Genomic DNA, 22,346 nt, shown 5'->3' with positions numbered 1-22,346 from the left:
TGTTATGGAGGCTGTTCACAGGGCTGTGTTAAGGTGAATCTAGACACACACACACACACACACACACACACACCGGGCTGTGTGCAGCGAGAGGGGCAGCGTTGATTTAGGGCATTACTCAGACAGAGAGAGAGAGAGAGAGAGAGAGGGGCAGATAGGGAGAGACTCCCCTGACTGCATTAGGAGAGCCTCCAGCCTTTGTGATTCCTTTTGATCAAATCTCTGTGAAAGATGAGTGTCATGCCCTCTTCCAGCCAGCTGTGAGGGGACTGCCCTGTGACTCTGAGGGGGTAGACATGTATGTGTGTGTGTCTGCGCACGTGAACGCACATACACACCTCTGTCTGTGTGCACGTGTGTGTGTGTGTGTTGTGTTCGCAGCCTAGGGAGGGAGCAGGCAGCTCCTGAGGTGAGAATGCCGAGTGGGAGGATCTCATTCCAATCCCCTGTGCCCAGTTTCAACGCACACACATACACACACACACACTCAATGACACACACACACACACTCACAGAACATCTTGAGTAGTTTAGAGCGAGTCCACGGCAACATTAGAGGAGAGAAAGCAGAGGAGGTGTGTGTGTGCATCTGTGCAGTGAGAGTGAAAGCACAGTGACTACTTCTTCTCTTTTTGTGGAGTGAGTGTTGGTGGCTCAGCGTGTGTGTGTGTGTGTGTGTGTGTGTGAGAGAGAGAGAGAGAGAGAGAGAGAAGACAGAGAGAGGCAGAGTACATGTGTGTCTGTGTTGTTGGAGCAGAGGAGATGCTGCTCTGTGTGATGGCTCTGTTGCTTTAGTACTTGAGCGAACAGGAGAGTTGGAGCCAGTTGTTTTGTGGGACTCGCCGGGAATGGCAAACTCCACGGTATCCTTGGAAACATCCGACTAAATGACAATGGCTGAGGTAAGAGAGACGGCTTTTCACTGTGATCCTCCGCTCACCCCGGCTCTTCTCACACACACACACACACCGCCTGCGCGCACAATCAGGACATGTTTAACAAAGACAAACTGGACGGAGTTTATGCAGAGCGGCGTGACTGACAGGAGGAGTGCACACTTCAGATTAGGATGAATGTGGATGTTTTATATCTTTTTAAATACTTTCATGTGCACGGGCTTTAAAGTTAAAAAAAAAAAAAAAAAAAAGCATGCTGACGTGGACTTACTTTTGCTGAGATTTGAGATTTCTTTTATTTCTTTAAGTTGTCTTGTTTAAAGTTGTCACAGAGTGAGTGTGGGTATGTTTGACACTGGCCCCCCAAATTCTGTTATTTACCCAGAATTCAGTACTACTTAAAAGTTCTGACTTTTCTTGATAGATTATGTTTTGAAAAAAAAAATCCCCCTAAGTTAGCAACTTTTCCCCCTAAATAGTCCAGACCCGTTTTTAGTTTGAATTTAAGTTAGAAACTATCCGATCTGTGAGGGATTTAATGCCAGCTTTTTTTGTAATTGAAAGAGTTCTTTAAAGAGGAATTAGTAGCTTGACTTTTTCCTCAAACGCTCTTCATCATTAAGAGAGCGATGAAGAACGGCTCCGTCAGCGTGGACAGAGATTGTTCTTTCATGCCTTCAAATCAATCTCATGAAAACTCCCAATAAACACAAACAGTGAGCGTGGACAAATCCAGCTCGACGACTGTCCTCTCTCCGTCTCTTAAATTCTTAAATTACTCTCTCCTGTTTTCTCCTGCTCTGTTCTGGTTGAATCTGATCTCTTCCTCACACTTTACAACCGTCATTCAAACTGTAAGAAGAGAGAGAATCCCTGCAGTTCTGCCCTGGACCAGTCCTCCATCACGCCGACCCTGGTCTGTCTCTCTGTGTTTTCCGAGGCCTCCTGCAGCTTCCTGGCCGCTGGCCACAGGCGTATTGGAATGCAATTTAAGAGCAGCCTAATGTTTCTTTGCAGCCATAATGTAACAATTAGCTGTCTGTGTGTTGGTGGTGTCGGTAGCAGCTTCCTCCAAGCCTGCGTGTGTTCAGTGTGTTCAGTGTGTGTGTGTGTGTGTGTGTTTGTGTGTAAACATGCTAAACATTTGTGGTTTATTCTCTGTTAGATTACAGCGTGTCAGAGCCAAGCGGGACGTCTAAACAGACTGAGTGTTACTCCGATAAGACTGTGAGAGCGGACATAGATTTCATAGATTGTCTGAAGCGTAACTTGTTTATTTATTTCATGTGCAAATATTCAGTTGAACGTACTTATTTACTTTGTTTTAAAAACTGTTTTAATTCAGTCACGGTAGTCTGAGACATGTCAATTATAACGTTTGAATATAGTCTCCAGAACAATAATAAATTAAGGACAACAAAAATACATTTTTTAAATTTCATGGATTGCTCTGATTATTTTATATTTAGTCTTTTATCAAATAGCAACCACTTTTTATTTCAAATTAATTTAAAGTTACATTTAAACTACATCAGAGCAAAATTAATTTTCAATTTAGTATAATGGGTAAAATCCACCGTCTTTGATTTAAAAAGAGAATAGAAAACTATATCATGACAAATATTTAAAATAAACTTATTCCATTTTTAACAAGATCTTTTTGACATATTTTACCCTCCTCACACACGTTTATGTTCCTCTCACAGGATACATTTGTTTTACTGAGTGAGAGTGGGCCTTTACTACAGCAAACCATGAAACGGATTTAGGTTGTTTAAGTGTGTGTGTGTGTGTGTGTGTGTGTGTGTGTGTGTGTGTGTGTGTGTGTGTGTGTTAAATGGCCCTCTGTGGCTTTTCTTTAACATGTATGTCCTTTCTCTTTATTCCTGCTGCTGTATCATTTGTTCCCTCTTTTTTACCTCCATCTCTCTCTCTCTGTGGGTGTCTCTCTGTTCTCTCTTAATGCTGCAGGGCCATTACACACACACACACACACACACACACACACACACTCATGTATGTGAACTGAAAATAGGGGCCTTGCACATCTTTACACTCAGCTTTCTGTACGTTTTTGTGTGTGTGTGTGTGTGTGTGTGTGTGTGTGTGTGTGTGTGTGTGTGTGTGTGTGTGTGTGTGTGTGTGTGTGTGTGTGTGTGTGTGTGTGTGTGTGTGTGTGTGTGTGTGTGTGTGTGTCATCGAAAGCCTTCCACCGTAGTCAGCTTCATTAGGTTCATGATGGTCCCTCTATGAGAGGATGGAGGGGTGCGGGGGTATCTGCCCCTCATGCCTTTAACCCCCTTCAGCGTCTCCTCGAGCTGCGATCCGCCCCTCCTGGCCCCAACCTACCCCCTTAACACCCCTAGAAACCCCCCCCCCCCACACACACACACACACACTCACACATACAGCTGTCCCTTGCGTGTGCTCTGCGCTGCCACCAAAAGGCTTGTGAGGATTTGTCAGCCAGATGTGACAAGATTGTCAAGAGGCAGGCGAGGAGAGAAGGAGATCTGATATTAATCAGAGCGTAGCTGGGAGCCAAACTCTCTCAGACTCAGTGTACTAACATGTTCCCCTCATTTACTCCTTCTCGGAGCCAAACACTCCCTCCGAGTTCCTAACCGGGAGCCACAAACACCAGGAAGCCAACCAAACTTTGGTTCGCCTCCCTCCCTCCCATACCGACTCATTGTCTTTAAAGTTTTTGTTTTTTTTGTTCTTTTAAAGAAGACAACCACTTTCATGGATATTCAGGTAAAGATTTGCTATCTTTTGTCTGCTCTAGTTTTAAAAAAACATGTTGTGTGTTTTTTTGTGTGTGCGTGTGAGCTTGCTAGTGATTGACTGCTGGATGAGTTTGAAATAATGAGTTTTTCACGCTGTCTTTGGGCTGTATGGACTCTTAACAGGCTCAAACACAGCCTGTCAGTACTTGCACCCGCCAGGCTTTCCTTAAGTTTGTCTTCTTCTTTTCAGCTCCAATGCGGTGTTAAAAACCAGCGCTCACACTTGAGGCTTTTCTTTTCATTTTTTTTTAAATCAGGTGAATGTTAATTGCTCTATCTGACAAAAGAGTCGACTTTAAATTAGCCGTGCAACGAACAGATTCAGTGTGGTAGTGCAGTTGAAAGTTTGTGTGCAAGTCATATATTCAGGCGATATCACAAGTGGCTTTTTTATACTTGCTGTGTATTAAAGTGCTTCCTCTTTCTTAGCGGAGCGACGTTAAATCAAAGCTGAGGCAGGATCACGTTTCCTGCTGAGCAGCTCATGTAACCTCACTTTAACTAAATCTTGTCGTCAATTAACATTTACTGCTTTGCTGACATATCCACAACTCAGTCCACAGGCAATGATTTATTCATGAGTGTATTCTGTCTCCTACTATAAACACACATGAACACACACACACACACACACACACAAACACACAAACACAGCGAGGGATGGACAGTGGAGCCAGGTGAAGTCAGCTACAAGTTTTGGTGCTGCTGCGGTTTTATTGGTGCAAAGCGTTGTTATTAACAGGATGCCTGAGTGGTACCAGGAACACAGAGCGCCCACTAAATTCTTTTTGTGTGTTTTCTGGCTGGGATAAGATACCTCCTTCTTCCGTGTGTGTGTGTGTGTGTGTGTGTGTGTGTGTGTGTGTGTGTGTGTGTGTGTGTGTGTGTGTGTGTGTGTGTATTCGCTGTGTGGTTCTTGGTTTATTTTTTAGTGGAATTCATCCTTTAGAAATGTTTTCTGTTCTTTAATATAAAAGCATTAAACTGGGTCAGACAAAGTGTGATTTGTTCAGTTGATTTTTAATTACCAAAATAATGGTCAGTTTGTTTTTGGGATATTTATTATGAAGTGAAGGGGTCATTTTCTTTAAATTATATTTTTGTGGACAAAGAGCGAAACATTACATACAGATATGAGAAGAAGAAAAAAAGAAAATGTTCAGTGAAAGTTGTTGGAGAATTCTTGAAAAGGCTTTGTTTGTAGGAAAGAGGAAAAAGAAGCAGCATTGTTGTTGTTTTTATTATGAACTGTTTGACCTTACAGAGGTCTGAACAAACATTTAACAAAACATCAATAATAAAGATTTTTTAAATTATTAATCATTTCTCTACTTATGGTTAATCACAAATCTATATCGCTTCATTTATTCAACAGAAACTTTTAATAGAAACAGCGTTTTGACAGATTTGAAGGAAGACGAAAACGGCAAAATTTTGTTTCTCAATCTGGAAATCCAAACACTTATTTATCAGTGTCCTAAAATAAACCCAGAGCCAATCTAAATAACTCAACATATTTAAATCTGATATTGAAAAACTATTAACCCCTCATACAATGGTCATCAATATGTTTTAGGACAAAGTCAGTTCATGTCATGTAAGGGTAAATGTGACGTAGTAACATTACACAAGATGTTTTTATTCTTTTGATCTCGAAGCGTCAAAAGACCTTAAATAGCATTTTATATATCAGTCATAATAGAAGTTGTATTTAATCTATTTTATTGATTTGCTCTGCCCATGTTGTGCTCTGTCAAAAGTAACCGTTTACAGTAAAAATATTCAATTTAAAAATGTAATTATGAAAACATGCAATCTAGTAATCATCACTATTTTCCCATTATAAACCCCTCACTCCCTTTTGTTTCCCCCTGTGCTTCAATCGTCTTGTTAACTGATTAATGGCTTGTAGTAAAACCTGATCCGCTCCGGCTTGGCCGTCAGTCCCCCCCCCCCCCCTCCTTCCTTCTTCTGACAGCGCTGTAGTTATTCACTCTTTGGCACCAGTACTGCTTGTTTCCCCCATTGGGTGTCAGTTAGTGGCTGGCTGCTGCTAATTGATAAGTTTTCCACTGCGTTAGGCCAACAAGTCCCCGTCCATCCCTGAACCGTCTCAGTCCAAGCAGCTGTTCACTTCTGCTCCGTCTCTAAAGCACTGTGGTCATCGCCGGACATATGAAGAAAAAAAACAGAAAGGACTATTCCAATTATTTTCTTCTGTGTGTGTGTGTCTTTGTCTTAGTGTGCCTGTGTATGTGTATATGTGTGTATTTGTGTGTGTGTCTTGTGTGTTTGCTGTGTGTGTGAATGTGTGCTGTGTGTTCCCAATTTTTGTTGCATAGAAAAAAATAATTTTAGTTTTTTGGATATCTTTTGCATATCGATGTTTGTTGCATCTACACACTTCACATCTGCATCTTAATATTTCTTGAAGCATGTTTTTAATTTGAGTGTGACACAGAGCGGAAGACGGTTTAGTCGAGCTCAGGAAACAGCTGGGTGTCAGGTTTGGATGAATCTAGTTAAAGTGTCATTCATTATTACGCTGTGGTTGTGTGATGTATTTTTTTCTGTCAACAGTCACACCAGATCATCGGTGTCTTGTGTTTTTATGGCTGTGTTTCCACTTAACATGTAAAGGTGTTTTATACACATGATCACTCTTTGTCAAACAACCATGACTCAGGCTTTTTGATTTTTTTTTGCCCCTGCTTTCTCTTTATCTCTTTTCTTGCCCTCACCTTCTCCCTCTTTAACCTCATTCATGGCCTTGATCTATCCATCCCACACAGCCTGACCTCTTCGTGTGTACAGTCTCTCAACTGAGACGCCTTTAACTGAAACCAACAGATAGAGAGCGACTGGTAGCAGATGAAGAAATACACAAGGAGACTAAATACGTTTTCTGACTGAAAAAAAAAAAGAGAAAGAAAGATCTGCAAATGGAGTTCTGCCAGTGCCATAAAAACCCACACAGAAAAAGTATCTATATATAAAGAGATTCAGAGGGACCAAGGCTGTTAGAGTTCATCGTATCAGGATGGAGAAAAAAAATCACTAACAAGGTGTATTTTTATTCCATGAAATGTTTTAAATAGTATTCAATTCCGCCTGACTATTAACCGTTTTAGCGCTAACTTAAATCTTCTTCCTATTTGCAATACTTTCTATCTCACATAATAAGCCAGCGGAGTTAAGATGTCATTAACTCATCATCTTAAAGAAGGAGCTGTTCACAACTCTGAGAGGACGTTTAAAGCTCTGGAGAGGATTTTAAATTCAGGTTTTAAGATCAAGTTTGAGTCAAACGTGCTCACAATTGAGACGACTCCGAGTTGGTAAAAAATGCTGATACCTAAATGTGCTTGCATTCAATAATGGATGTGCGCTCATAATCTGATGTGGCTCTCTGGGAGTGTCTCAGCTTGCTTGATGTATCGCTGGTTGGAAAAAAAAAAAAAAAAAAGACATCATGCAGAATTTTAAACAAAGTTAATAACGCAGTAGTTTAGATTACACATCAACCTGTGTTGTAAATCAATTATTCAAAAAGCTCGTACTATCAAAATGCTAATTAGGAGGCTTGTGTAGTGAATCCAAGGTGTGTGTGGAGGTGGGGTTGGATGTGTTTGACATCAGTGATACAGAGAAAGTGACAGTGTGTTAGCTCTGGCTCCTGACACATTGACCGAGCTGCATCATTTTGTGCAATTAGTCTCCTTGTCATCTACTTCATTGATGCCTGCAAACAGCCGTGGCTTTGTTGTGACAACAGTAAAGAGACGGAGGGGGGGAGTGGGGGGAGGGGGGGGTCACCAAGAGCCACTGTCATGTTTAACTCGCCCTGTTCTGCCGTGTTTCCCCCCTCCTCTTCTTCGTTTCAGGAACTCATGAAATGAATCACTAATTAAGATAAATGACCTGAAGCACACTGTGTGTTGGAATGTGTGTGTGTGTGTGTGTGTGTGTGTGTGTGTGTGTGTGTGTGTGTGTGTGTGTGTGTGTGTGTGTGTGTGTGTGTGTGTGTGTGTGTGTGTGTGTGTGTGTGTGTGTGTGTGTGTGTGTGTGTGTGTGTGTGTTACAGGCTGCTGAGCGAGCAGGGGGCACCTGATTGAGATGTATATTAGGAGGAGCAGCAGCAGGAGGTGTGTGTGTGTGTGTGTGTGTGTGTGCGCTCACAGTGGGATGGGATTAGCCTAATTGGGCCGTGTTGGTTCTTGGTTCTCTGTAATGATGGGATTATGTGGCTGAGAGATGAGCAAAGGGTTTTTTTTTTTTTTTTTACACCTCACCACTGTCCCGAGGAGTCCGAACATGGCGGACTTGGCCGGCCGGGGATAAAACCTGACAAGAGAGGAAAAGCAAAGCGGAGGGATGTCACGGGACCAGGAGCCAGAGCTCCCCCTCGCCGCGTTCAAGGCCAGGTAGCTGCTGCCACCTTCATCTCGGGTCGCTTTATCCGTCCTAATGATGGGAGGTTATTGTAAGGTGAAATAACGTGATCCCAGATTTTCAAGGACAAGCCTCGCCTCTAGCACAAGAACCAACTGACTGACTAAATGAGGAGGAGGAGGAGGTGGGCCCTTCCCATCCACCCACCCACCCACCCACCCACACTCCTTCCTCCTGCTCAGCTTGAAGAGGCAGCGAGCTCCAGTGAGGCGCTAAGCATGCGGCTCATGTATACTAAAAACCCCACTGATCATGCATTATAGATGCAGAGGGAGAGAGGTGGCGTAGTGCATGTAGCACTAACAACACCGGCTTTGATCATAAATCCGATGATGCTCTTTCCTCGGTTCCTGGTGCGTAAATGAATTTTTTTTTTTTGTCTAAGGCAGAGAAAGAGGGTAATCGGAGTCATTTTCAGTGTATCAGTGCGGTGGAGTCTTCTCAGCGGGGTCGCTGCCAAGTCAGCAGCTACCCGGAGAACTCCTCTCATTACTGCCATTCACTCCTCGCTTTGAGACACTGTGTCGGCCACTCACTCGACTATTCTGCATGTTTAGTCCTGAAAAGATAAAGTCCATTAGCAGATGAGCTAATGGATGGATTCCTTTGACCTGTGTGTGTGTGTGTGTGTGTGTGTGTGTGTGTGTGTCCGGTGTTTGTGCCTTAGGCATTGATTGATTGAGATGGTTTTGGTGGTCCAGGTGGGTCTAAGACCTTTTGTTACTGTAAAGAACCTGCCCTGCAGCCCTGCTGACACACACACACACACACACACACACACACACACACACACACACACACACACACACACACACACACACACACACACACACACACACACAGCTGTGCCAGTCCTTATCTCTCAGGGCAAACCAGGCAATGAGTGATCATGGGGGAGAGCAAAATTACTTAAGGCCATCACACTCTTTCTTTCAGTTTCCGTGGGCAACGTGTTCATTTTTCATGAATCTGTGTAAGACAAACAAAGCTACACGTTTTGTCTTAACTTTCACAGTTAAAGAAGAAGATCATAGGGCTCGTTTTCTATTTTTGTTTTAAGGTTGCTCTGTTCATGGAAATGTGACCAAACCTGCCAAAAGAAAGGGAATTACTTGGACATTGACCATCTTAAATCCTTCATGTAAGGAGTTTACAAATGTGCTCCACCAAAAATGATTCTCACACTTGGGACATGCCTGCTCCACTTTTACTCACTATTTTCATATTTAGAATAAAACAAAACATGTGATTTTTTTCAATGTCAAGCCACATGAAGGAAAAGGATACAAGCTCTAAGGATTTAATGGGTATCAGTTATGACATTTTTTGTTTGAAAATAAAGTCTATTTTCTTTTGTGCTCATCTTGTGTTAACAGGCTATTTGCTGCACTTTGGTGAACTGTAACTGTGACAGCTTCAAGCCCGGGAAGCTGAAGAGGAGGCAGTGTGAAAACTGCAAACACGGCTGGGTGGCACACGGTAAGAACTCACATCCAACTTTGGATAACACGTGTGAACAGCAATTCAGTTTTTAATTTATATATAAACATACTCATGTATTATTTATATAATGTTACAATGCAGAGAGTTCTGTGTGGGCGTTTTTCACACATACACACAGAACTTACTGGAAATATTCCGACATTTTTGGAGAGAGCTGCATGTGAATGCAAATGAACGATCATTTCATCTTAACTTCACACAGAATTTTTGCTGCCTGCACCCTGGTAAAATTTCAGTTTGTGAGCCGATGTGAGAACATAGCAGGAAATCTTTCGGAAAATATCCTGCAAGCGAGCGGGCGTCGGTGATAACGTTCATATCATAAGACTCACGAGCAACCAGTGTGATGAACATGAAGCCGCAATACGAGCATGCGCTTTGCCACACGTCCGTTGATACTGTGAACAGGTTCAGTTACATGAAGCATTGATACAGAGGAAGAAACAGTTACCATACCGTTGAGCTGCTTATGCTGTGTCGGCCATTCTTGTGTTGTCCTTTTTACGCTATGTTCTGCCTCCTAAGAAAACATCGTTTACACATCGCAAACGAGAGGCGTAAATGTCGTAAGCGCAGAGTGTTCCTTGGACTTTCCAGAGTTAATTCTAATACGTCTGTCTGATGATGTGCACTTAATCCTTTTACCTCCTGCTCGCAGAACACGATGGCTACTGCCGGATTGATTCACAGTAGAACCATTTATTGGATAAAAGGGTTTAATTCACCCATAGTTTTCTTTTCCCATAACATAAACTGTAATCACTAATTAAATCAAATCGCTTCAATCTGAGTTTGAAGTCTGATTTTATTTTATTTTTTTAGTAAATATAAATGGATTTAGATTTAAAAGTTCACACCTTGGATGTTACTGCTTAATGTTTTGGTCGATTTGGAAGTGTCCTGTATACTGTGATCACCGCGTTAAGCAATGTCCCAGAAAACATAAAAAACCAACAGCTTGTTTTTTGGTTTTCCTCAACAAAAAAAAATCATGTTTTTTTTTCAACACATGATTTTTGAGAAATATTTTTAATGTATATTGTTACGTGCCCTCAACCTTGAAAAGAATACACCCTGCTACTTCAAAAGCTTCAAGATAAGCAGCAGAGATAGCGGTCAGATGGCACTGCATGAACTGCACCTGTTGCTGACTGCTGATATATTTGTTCAATGTGTATATTTTTTTTATTTTACAATGTTTGCATAATTAAAAAAACAGTGTGTGATTTTGATTTTGATATACTTTATTAATCCCTGAGGGAAATTTGTATCACACACCTAGCCTTCAAATATCTGAATGTCAACTTTTATTTCATGATATCAAATCATTTGTGACACTGACTCTACCTGCTAAATCAGTTCGTACACTTCCTCGGCTCCTGAAAAAAAAAAAATCACTATAATTTTGAATAACACCGAATCACACGGAGGAAGTGTTACCACTGGTGTGAAGAAGGGTTAAGACAACATTCCCATCACAACATTCCCGTTATGGTAGATTTCCTTCTTGTGGCAGCTTTGTTATCTCTCTGAGAGTCGGAGAAAGGCACTACTGGTATTTAGACTTTTAAAAGCATTATCACATTATCACCTAAATATTGTTTGAAATTATCCACTGATGCTGAAAGCACATTTTGAATTAGTAAACCCCTCCAAAAAATGTCATATTATTGATAACTTAACTATCTTAAATGTTAATGACCGAGTGAGCATTGGACGTCTTAAATGAATACATACATAAATCAATAAATTAACATGTGCCATTTTTAATTTCTTGCACTTGTTATTTGTGATTTAACTGTATATTTCCTTCCATCCCCTTCCATCCACTTTTCATGTTCCCGTGCTCTGTCCTTTATTTTGTTGTTGCTATTTTTACTGATGCACTCCTGACAATTCGGAGAAAATCTCAGGCCAGGCTGTCCCTGATATACTGACTTGCTTGTTCACACATGCACCTCACAGCAGGAGGTTATCCCTGTCTATGTGTGTGTGTGTGTGTGTGTGTGTGTGTGTGTGTGTGTGTGTGTGTGTGTGTGTGTGTGTGTGTGTGTGTGTGTTGGGGGGGGGGTCTCAGGAGGCAGGACTTGATGTAATCACAACAACATGGAAGGGGTGGATAAAGCAACAGAATCCAATGCTATGATGACAATTTCTACCTTTTTATCCATATTCATATTCACACAGCGAATGGAAATCAAAATTAAGCAGTTTCATTACATGCAGGGAGATCTGATTACATGTTTGCTTTTAACTGTCTGTGATTGTGGAACAGACACACGATATAAATGCCATCATCCCCTCCCACTCACTCACTGGGATATATCTGTCAAAATTCAGGACATTTTCATTTTTGTGTATGTGTGAATATGTCTTTCCAGGCACCAGAGTGATGCCATGATAACTAATCCAGTCAAATCTGCTGTGTGTCCTCTAGCTCTCAGTAAGCTGAAGGTGCACCACATGTACCAGAGCAGCCAGGTGGAGATCGTGCACTCCAACGTGGTGTTTGATATCTGCAGCCTAATGCTGTATGGAACCCAAGCCATTCCAATCCGCCTCAAGATTCTCCTGGACCGCCTCTTCTCTGTCCTGAAGCAGGAGGAGGTTATCCAGATTCTTAATGCACTCGACTGGACTCTGCAGGACTACATACGAGGATACGTGCTCCAGGTGAACTATTAGGGGGGATTTTCTCTGTGCATGTTGAGTATTTATTTAAATTTTTAGGATAACAACAGGACTGAAAACTAGTAAAAATGGTGGAGAAGATCAATATTAATGCCATGGCTGTGCTGTGATGCAAAGTCAGTAAAGGATGCAGAGGAGACAGCAAATCTGTTTAAAAAAAACGACTTATGTATCTGCACATGAGCCTGAAAATCCAAGATTACTCCTACATTTCTCTTTGATTTGTAGTTAAATAAATGATTTGTAACAGCTTAGAAAAGTTATGGATGGCATGTTGGACACATCCATGCTAGTTGTTTTTCCCTTGCCTCCGATGCTTGGATAGCTTATCACATGTTGACTCTCGTTCTGTACTGCATGGAAACCTTAGACAGACTTAATATTGTAAGGAAAGCAAACCCTCTACCAAAATGTAGATCCTCCTCCCCCCTTTAAAATTAAACCATCACTTTAAATAGAATGGGAAGAAAAATCAATTCACTAAATTGTCTGGATTTTTCTGTTGGACAATTTTAGAAATTGATTTCTTTCCTGCGATCTATATTCGATGTCATATTCGTTTACAGTCTACTGTCCAAAACAGTCTCCATGAGCCAAGAGCACCCGAAAGAGAAAAACAGCACGCCATGCATGCCTTGTTTTCTCAAAAAGTGAGTCTTTCAGGCTATTAGTAATGTTATATTTCATGTCATCCCACAACATCCTCTGAAAAAAAGGCTAAATAATGAAAAATGATTTAAAAATGGAGAAATTAGCATTTGTTGTTCCATCATAAATGAAAGAACTAGCTAGATAGCTATCTATCGGTAATTAGCATATTAGCTTACGTAAGGAACATTCAGGTTTTTTAAGAGAAAACTTCATCTGCAGATCGTGTTTTCTAAATCCAGTGAACAGCAGGTACTATTTCAGGTTAGTAAATGTACTCAATTATTAATATTAGCCCACTAGCATTAGCCGTGGTTAGCTTGCATGCTACACAAGTCCATTAATCCATTTGCTGCGTTTCCCACTTAACGGCAAGCAAAATCAAAAAGTGTGTGGACACTTGGAAGGCAACCACTGCACCCAGCATCTTTCTCATGTTGTGGATTGGACAATAATTTAACACATGCTGTGTTGGTCAGGTGTGAGAAATATTTCTAAAACCTATCTTCATCACAATACTTCAGAATCGCTAATCAAAAAAGCACCGTTGAATCATTAAAATAAAGTCCTGGCCCTTGGGTGCATACTGTACAATACAAAGAAAGATTTAAATATAGCACATGAAGAGGAAGACTGAAATAAATTATGTGGCAAGAAAAGGAGAAGGAGGAATTAGGTGTGGCTGAAAATACCCCAGAGTAGGACAGTGATGTGGCAACCAAAACAACTTGACGTGTCCTGGATTCTTGCTGATGTGGTTGCTTTGGTACCACGGGCCGTGTGGAGGTCTCCAAACTCTGCCTGGTAGATTTGTAAAAAAAAATGTCTGTTGCTTCAGATCTCCTCTCAAGCTAGAGACCAGCTTGCCAAGGCCTGGGCTGCAGGCACTGTGTCAGAGCAAGTTCTCACTTCGATTAGTACATCATCAAGTATTCAAGCTGGGCTGCGTTTAATTCATGTTAGCTCATCTAATGGCGAACGTAGAGTCAAAATCCTCGACAGGCGCCCAATGAATGCTCTGTGATGAAATATTAATCATGGTTACGGCATGAACCGGCTCCTCACTTTCAAAGACGCCTGACTCACATGTGATTACTGCGGGGCTAAGGGAGAGAGGACCCTCTTGATCAATGTGATCCGCCCTCTGATCACCCCCCACCCCTACTTGTGTGTCTTTATATATATATTTATATATGTGTGTGTTAGTGCGAGTGTGTGTGCGTGCATGCATTTGTCTGTTTGGTATGTATGTGCACATATTTACTTTTGCATAGCTTAGGACATGTATATGAGTGTACATGTCTGCTAGTATGCCCATATGCAAGTTCCCACCACAACGTGTGTGTGTGTGTGTGTGTGTGTGTGTGTGTGTGTGTGTGTGTGTGTGTGTGTGTGTGTGTGTGTGTGTGTGTGTGTGTGTGTGTGTGTGTGTGTGTGTTGTGTGTTCTCCTCTGCCTGCTTCAGCTGATCCACATGATTTAAATGAAGAGAAATGACCTGCAAGAGGAAACGCTGTGTGTCTGTGTAATAAGTGTTCTCGGGCTTCTGTGCTGCTCGCTTATATTAACACTCCATCTGATTCTTTTATTTAGCTGCACTGTCAGTCTGGTTTATAGGGTGTGTCATCTAACCCGTGCTTTGAATATGTATAAGCAACCCAACACACGCTTATAATGCTAATGAGGAAATTGCTTTCTCTCCTTTTTACTTTTTTGACTTTCCCTTTCCCCCCCAATCTACTTCACACCCCTGCCCACTCCCCTCTCCTGTACCCTCTTTTGCTGTCTGTAGGATGTAGCTGGAAAGGTGCTTGACCGGTGGGCCATCATGACTTTTGAGGAGGAGATCGCCACGCTGCAGCAGTTCCTACGCTTTGGAGAGACCAAGTCCATCGTGGAGCTGATGGCTCTGCAGGACAAGGAGGGCCAGGCAGTATTGGTTCCCAGCACCCGCACCAACTCAGATATCCGCACGTTCATTGAGCGCAACACCCCGCGCACTGCCGCCAACCTCTCCGCATCGAAAGCTGATAAGCTCGGCGGCAACAGTATGCACCACTTTGAGAACTTTATTAACAGCATGGCATTCATGCTGCCGTTCCAGCTGTTAGGCTCTGTCCCAACACCGTTCCTTGGCTCACCCACAGGGGGACTACAGCAACACCACCAGCAACACCAGCAACCTTGCCGTGGATCGATGGAGCAACAGCGACGAGATGATCTTGGGCGGGATGGCCTAGGGAGGGAAAACCCCCTCTCTCTTTCACACCCTTCAGAGAGCAGCCTGCTGGGCTCCAGCTCTGCCTCGTTCACAGCTGATATCGACCTCAGTGGTGACAAACCACTGGACAGCCTCTCCACCACCACAAAGATTGAGGCCGAGGACTTCTCGACTAGCGACAACTACTCCGATGGGCCCTCCACTCCATGCACCCCCTCTATGAGCTCTGATGTGCAGATGTCACCGGATGGCAAGCTGCGCTCCCTGGACAGGAACGGGAGCGGAGGAGGAAGCGGTGGGGGAGGCTCTCTGAAGAAGGGTCGTGTGTTTTGCAACGCCTGTGAGAAGACATTCTACGACAAGGGCACGTTGAAAATCCACTACAATGCGGTACACCTGAAGATCAAGCACAAGTGTACTATAGAGGGCTGCAACATGGTGTTTAGCTCACTGCGAAGCCGCAATCGCCACAGTGCCAACCCGAACCCTCGACTGCACATGCCTATGAACCGAAACAACCGAGACAAAGACCTGCGGGGGAGCTTGTCCGGCGATGAGAACTCTCAAGACGAGAAGAGGTCTGAATATGGAACCCAGATTCCCGTATGCTCTGCAGAAAGCCATAAGTCCGTGCCCAGTTACATGATAAGCCATGTGGACTCTGGATCCAAACTCCACAGCAGCTCTTTTCCCAGCATGGGCCAGAGTGGCATCCTGTTTCCTAACTTAAAAACTGTACAGCCAGTCCTGCCTTTCTACCGAAGCCTGGTAACCCCCGCGGAGCTTGCAAACACACCGGGGACACTACCCTCCCTTCCTCTGTTGTCCTCCTCTGTACCCATCAAACCCATCACAGCTCCTGAACCTTACATGACGGACCACATACCAAAGAAAAAGTCTCGTAAGTCAAGCATGCCAATAAAGATCGAGAAGGAGGCAATGGAGCAAGACGAGCTGATGGACAAAGGCAACAGCTCAGAGGAGGAGGGTCCATTGCATTCACATGGCAAGGAAGCGTGTAGCCAAGCAGAAGGGCATATAGGCCTGAGACAACCTGCAGAGGAGAAAGAGACAAGAGGGACTTACATGGGCGAAGGAAAGGAGAGGGAGGGTGCCAAGCGTCTGTTGGACCAAACTCTAGAGAGAGACATTACAGGAGGGGAGGACAAAGACAATGGGCCAGGTCATGCTGAAACAGAGGTTATCTCCTGTGCTTTGTCCCCTTTTGAAAACAGACTGGTGGAGAATCACTGTGACAACAACTTCCTCTGTCAGGAACCCAATGGCAACGCAGAGAAGGAGGGCAGGGAACACACAAACATGATGTCAGAGCTAAGATGGGAGGGGGGCGAGCACAGGGTGACGAATGGCGGCACATCCCGGCTCATAGACCATGAAAGGGAAGGTTTGGACAGCTGTGTCGATGACTACGGTGACTCGGGTCTGTCTCACCTTGACCCTGACGCCGACCTGCCGCACCACTGTGAGATCTGCAATAAAACCTTTAAGAACCCCTATAGTGTCAAGATGCACTACCAAAATGTCCACCTAAAGGAGATGCACTTGTGCACAGTGGATGGCTGCAACGCTGCCTTCCCTTCGCGCAGGAGCCGAGACAGGTGAGAGGCGTTGGTGTTTTTTCATTGTTTTGGGAATATCTGAGGGAAACCCATAGGCTATGGATGTAGTCTTAGTGATGTCCTGCATTGGTTACTGAAGGGGACCAAATGATGGCAGTCACCTTATTGAAAATGTCGTCTAAACCTAACTTTTGGTCAAGCTAGTCACAGATCAAAAAGTGTAGCTGAGGTGGTCCTTGAGCTTCTTGACAAACAGCTGTAATTTACCAGCTAGCATTTGCGTCAGTCACACCTCTAATTATACATAACTGTTATCCTTTATAACATCTAAATGGATGAGTTAATTAAAAAAACACCCAACAAAAATGTTAACCATGCAGTTTGCAGGTTTATTTCTTCTCTCAAAATGGGCATTTTAACATGGGTGTGCATGTGACTTAAGGGGCCTTTGAAGCCAGCCTTTTGCACTTAAGCATTGGCTTCATTCTTTTCAACTCTGTGGCAAACGGCCACCTGAAAATTTGATGTTTCCAACAGATTCATCCCTCAGCTTGCGATGTCCTTATTGATCCTTTCACCATGTTTATCAATAATACAGCACTGTTATTGGTTCCCAACCGTGTGCCTCTGAAACAAGAAAATATGTTTGCAGAGACGAGGAACAGCAGTTATCAGATTAAGTTTGGTTAGAGTGTAAAAGGCTGTGAAGCCTGCACGTCACACAATATTAACAGAACTAAGAAAACAACTTTATTTGTGATTCTTAGAGCATACCTGGTACCTTATAGAGCAGATACAAATGATCCTAACCAACATTAGGCCCATACTAGAGTTTTAAATTCACACTTGTGACTTGCTGATCTATTCTTTTCTTTTAGCTTCTTGTGTTAACGATAAATAATGTGGAAAAGGTGTAATGCAGTTTTTAGAGATGGAAAAAAAAATCAATTTCTTTCAAAAAAAGAGATGAATTTAAAATAAAATTTGCTGAGCGGAGGCCTGACTGTGTATCCACATAGTCTGTTCCTTTTGTGAAGATGAATTCAATACCCCTGATTTTTTTTTTAGAACATTTACCAAACAACCTTGTTTTGTACTCTTCAATCTTTCAGCTGAAGATTTTCTATGAAATCACTGCAAGCTAAAAACAAAATTGTCTGTATAGAATTATAAATTATAGAGGCATCGTATAGCCTACTGGTTATAATGTGCACCCCATGTATAGAGGCAATAGTCCTCGTCGCAGCCTCCATGGGTTCAAATCCAGCCTCAGCCCTTTGTTGCATGTCATCTCTGTCTCCACCCAACATTTCCTGACTCTCTTCAGTTGTTATTCCCAATAAAGGCAAAAATGACCCAAAAATATTATATAAGTTTATTATATAAGTTATATAAGTTTGAGGGCTAATATCCTAAATTGGCTAAAGCCGCTTAATATTTATCTTAAACTTTTTCCTTTTAACATTTTCTGAGTTGTTTGGTCGAGAACGTTGCTTGAACACTAAATACAATCATTCTGCTGCTGAAGTATTTATTTTTAAAGCACCAACAAAAACTAAATGCAACTTTAAAATAATAGTTTGCAAAGTCATGTCCTTAAATTAAAATAGAAAGAAAAAGGCTATGGTGAACAGTGAGATCATAAACAACCATAGTTTTACTTTGCTTATTATATAGTTTACTTATTAGAACATTATACTAAAAAACTGACAATCCTTTGAATTGTGTTATGATTCATTTATTTTGTTTTTTATGTCTTGTACCCATCCTTGTCTGTTTTTAATATATTCACTGCATCAGTTCAACTGTTTTCTGATTATTGTATTGTCATCTTACTTTTAGTCTTGTTGGGTAATTTGTTGTCTGTGCTTCATTGAGAAATGCCCAAACACTATAAGCATGACTTAAAGGAGACAATTATGCATTTGGCTATGTACTGTATCTCCTTAAAATCATTTAACAGTAGGTTTGTCTGACATGAGATTTTCACTTTGTTAAGGTTTAACTGATTACTGATGCAGATTTCTTTTTTCTTTCAACAGACACAGTGCAAATTTGAATCTGCACCACAAACTGCTCACCAAAGATTCCTTCAATCCAACTAACACGCTCTACTCACCCTCATCCCAGTGTAGAGATAGAGACTCTGTGGGCCTGGACTACTGCCAAGACCAGCAGGACAGAGATCTGACCCATCGAGACCCTACCAGCCAGACCTCTGTCATCTTCCGGGGCCACAACCGCATGGGCCTGGTCTTCCCTATGAGCAAAATGTCTACAGCAACATACAGCGCTGAGGCATCTCCTTTACGTGAGATGGAGGGATTAGGAGAAGGTGGTGGAAGTGGGGAGGATGGGGCGGTCCTGGATCTGAGTACCTCCTCCTCTGCTCCACCTCGTGGGAGCGGCAGTGCCCGCTCTTCCTGGGACTCTGACGGGGCCGGCAGTGAAGAAGGGGACGGGATAGAAGAGGACGAAGAGGTCCTCGCGAAAGAGGACAGCGATGAAAGCTACGATGGGATTAGTGTGGGGAGGCCTGGGGGGGAGGAGTTGGCACTCGGGGGAGAAAGGACCCTGGGCACCATGGGAGGAGGACAAGGTGGGCTTCACGGAGGTGGTGGTGGAGGATCCCCGATAACCTGCCATGTGTGTAAAAAGGTGTACAGCAACAAGGGCACGTTCAGAGCCCATTACAAGACTGTCCACCTCCGACTGCTCCACAAGTGTAAAGTCCCCGGCTGTGATACGTCCTTCTCCTCTGTGCGGAGCAGAAACAGGCACAGCCAGAACCCGAACCTTCATCGAAACCTGACTGTTAGCTCAGGTGCAGCAATGGACCAGGAGTAGAAACTCGAACTCCAATGCCAATATTTCCTTTGTTACAATGTTCATTTTATTGTTTTCGGGGACCTTAAGGCTCACCAATCAGCACTTTTTGAATACATACTGTACCATAGTCCATCCATTTTTTAAGGAATATGAAAAGAAGATAAAATCCCAAGTTTCTGTGTTCTGAGAAAGCAACTTTCTTTAGCAACATGAGGCAAAATTTATAAAAAGCATAACATGTATCTGTGTGTGTTATGCATCATAATATAGAAAACACTCAAAGTTTTCAATGCATTCTTTTTTCCAACATTGAGAAATGCAAGCTTAACAAATCTCAATCTTTCATTGTTATCCCGTTCTGATTTCTTCTTATTGGTTTGCCTGCCAGCCCCGTTTAAATCAAAAGAAATAATTATGTGTGAACTGATTTTTTTCCACGTTTTGTCCTAGTGAGAGTTGAGCCATGAAACAGTATCATGTGAGAGATTTTTCAAGTGTTTTTTGTCGTCGGATGTCTTCATCTTTCCTATGAAGCTGTGCATATTGTCTTGATCAAAAAGCAGTAGTGAAGTAAAACCACACTTGTGTCATTTCATTCATTTGGACAACGGTGTTCAAAAAGCGTCTTTGTTGAAAAAGCTATCGTGTTGTGAACTTGAACAATAAGTTACTGTATGGTGTTTTATGACTTGTCTCTACTGTTATGGTTGTTGCATACTGCTAAAGTTGACCAAAGATTTTTTTCCAGTCCACAGAAACCCCTTCGTGCTGTATGTGGGGTATGCAGTATTAAAAAGGGCCCGCCCAGTCTAATCTACTTTGTGTGTATGAGCAGTATTCAGCCGGGGGCTCTTGTAAAATATGATCAAGTCACTGAACAAAATAAAAAAAATACTTCCGGCTGATCGGGGGTGAAAGGAAATATTTTTGGATTTTGGTGGTGCTTCTGTAAAGAAATCTGCTCATGGGATGAGACTTGATGAACGCATTGCTCCTGTATTGTTTGTGTGGTTGCTTGCAGGATCTGAACGACTAGACCAACAGCTTAAAATACGCTGAGTCTGGAGGCTGGAAGCATGTACTGTGAATGAGTCAAACACTGAGAAAAATAACTTTGAAAATGCAATTTACGATAATGGCCCCCACACATGAGCACATCCTAAAACAGAACTGGTAAACACAATGATTACTGAACTGTATATTCTGTGAATAGTGTTATTTGTTATCTTAAAGAAACCAAAAAATATACTGTACAACAAATTTAACCACTAACATGTTACATGTTTTTTTTTTTTTTTTTCCAAAATAAATGAACAAGAAAATTGTGTTGTACACGTCTAATAATTTCACCATTGTTCGCTTTTTTTCCGTTTTGCTCTGTATTTTGCATATTGTTTTCCGTCTATATTTAAATACAATGGGCCAGATCCCACATTGTTTGTTGTTTGGATTTGTTTACAAAAAAAAAGAAACAAAAACGAACATATGTTGATAGGTGATCATGTTTCCTTTGATTTGTTGTCACAATATCCATTCAAATTAAATAAAAAGCCATATGTTTACAAGACTCGGCCCATTCGATTTCATACCCAATAATACAAGACACACACACAACCATTATTCCTCTCATTATTACACACACACACACACACACACACACACACACACACACACACACACACACACACACAGGTGCATGTACAGTGTGTATGCATAAATATCAGAGATGATCGTGTCTTTAGTGGAAGGTGGGGGTTTGATCCCCAGCTCCTGCAGTCACATATCCGATGTGTCCTTGGGCAAGACACTTAACCCCAGAGGCGCTGCTTCTTAACAGGCAAGGCAGCTAACTGCTTTGGGCCCCAGGCTACATAGGGGCCCCCAGGGGTAGGAAACCTCCCTAATGGGGCCCCATCTGACAGCACTCACTCTCATTGTAACTGATTAGCATCTCATCTCTCAACCAAAGTTTGTCAATGAAACTCACCGAAGGAAAATGAAGAGGAGTGAAAAAGGAAAGAGGAAGAGCGTCAGGACACTGGGAGATGTGATAGCGGGCAGGGGGCCCTCAATAGATTTTTACCTATAGGGCCCCAACCAAACTTTAGAAACGCCAACCCCATGTTGCTCCCACTGCTTTGTTGGTGGTGTATGAATGTGTATGAATAGGTTAGATACTTTTGATGGTTACTGTACATAGAATCTTCTACCATCAGTGTGTGAATGTGTAGGTGTGACCTGTGGTGTAAAAGCACTTTGTGTAGTCAGAAGACTAGAAAAGAACAATACAAACTCACATCCATTTATATACTGTATAGATATGTATCTATAAATAATCACACTGCATACTGCATACTGATTACATACATTTTTTTTCCTGTATTCTGCACTATTAAAATGCAGTCTTTTCTTTAATGTACACATTCAGATATAAATACACGGTATATGAAACAACGTTCATAAAGAGGAGGATTTAAGAGTGTGCTTGTTGCCTCTCCACAGCAGCAGCAGTATCATCTGATCCAGGCAAACTCCCTCTAGGCCTTGTAACACTCAACGTGAGGAGGAGCAATACTGATAAACCTCTAAACAGACACAAAGCAAAAGACTGTTGGAAGGAGAACAATGTCTTCAACGCAGAGAAAATGTTGTTTCTCCTAATTTACTTCACACATTTATTGCCCAGATATTTGCCTCCAAAATTTCTAGACTGTTTTTTTTTTTTTTGTAATTAATTA

The 22,346-nt window shown here is 42.3% G+C and overlaps 1 protein-coding gene across 3 annotated transcripts; it reads left to right on the top strand.

The window, feature by feature from the left end:
• Positions 1–533: 533 nt before the first annotated feature.
• bnc1 (basonuclin zinc finger protein 1) lies at positions 534–21,173 on the top strand. Of its 3 annotated transcripts, none has more exons than XM_020657156.3 (5): positions 534–902; positions 9,514–9,616; positions 12,078–12,313; positions 14,771–16,818; positions 18,822–21,173. In XM_020657156.3, the coding sequence occupies exons 1-5, from the start codon at positions 888–890 to the stop codon at positions 19,624–19,626; spliced, it is 3,207 nt and encodes a 1,068-aa protein (XP_020512812.2). In that variant the 5' UTR covers positions 534–887; the 3' UTR covers positions 19,627–21,173. The 3 variants fall into 3 exon arrangements, with proteins under 3 accessions (XP_020512812.2, XP_065808594.1, XP_065808593.1); XM_065952522.1 differs by lacking the exon at positions 534–902 and adding an exon at positions 2,943–3,653; XM_065952521.1 differs by lacking the exon at positions 534–902 and adding an exon at positions 7,509–8,109.
• Positions 21,174–22,346: the final 1,173 nt, after the last annotated feature.

The sequence above is a fragment of the Labrus bergylta genome, chromosome 3, assembly GCF_963930695.1.
Source record: "Labrus bergylta chromosome 3, fLabBer1.1, whole genome shotgun sequence".
NCBI classification, from domain to species: domain Eukaryota; kingdom Metazoa; phylum Chordata; class Actinopteri; order Labriformes; family Labridae; genus Labrus; species Labrus bergylta.
The sequence above is the reverse complement of the archived record's forward strand: the minus strand, read 5'-3'. Positions and strand labels throughout refer to the sequence as shown.

What these genes read in the sequence shown, in the direction of transcription:
- bnc1 (XM_065952521.1), top strand. Translation starts at nt 7,927, where the DNA reads ATGTGGCTGAGAGATGAGCAAAGGGTTTTTTTTTTTTTTTTTACACCT. An exon ending in CTCGCCGCGTTCAAGGCCAG is followed by an intron (nt 8,110 to 9,513) that starts GTAGCTGCTGCC and finishes TTGTGTTAACAG; the next exon opens with GCTATTTGCTGCACTTTGGT. An exon ending in ACACGGCTGGGTGGCACACG is followed by an intron (nt 9,617 to 12,077) that starts GTAAGAACTCAC and finishes TGTGTCCTCTAG; the next exon opens with CTCTCAGTAAGCTGAAGGTG.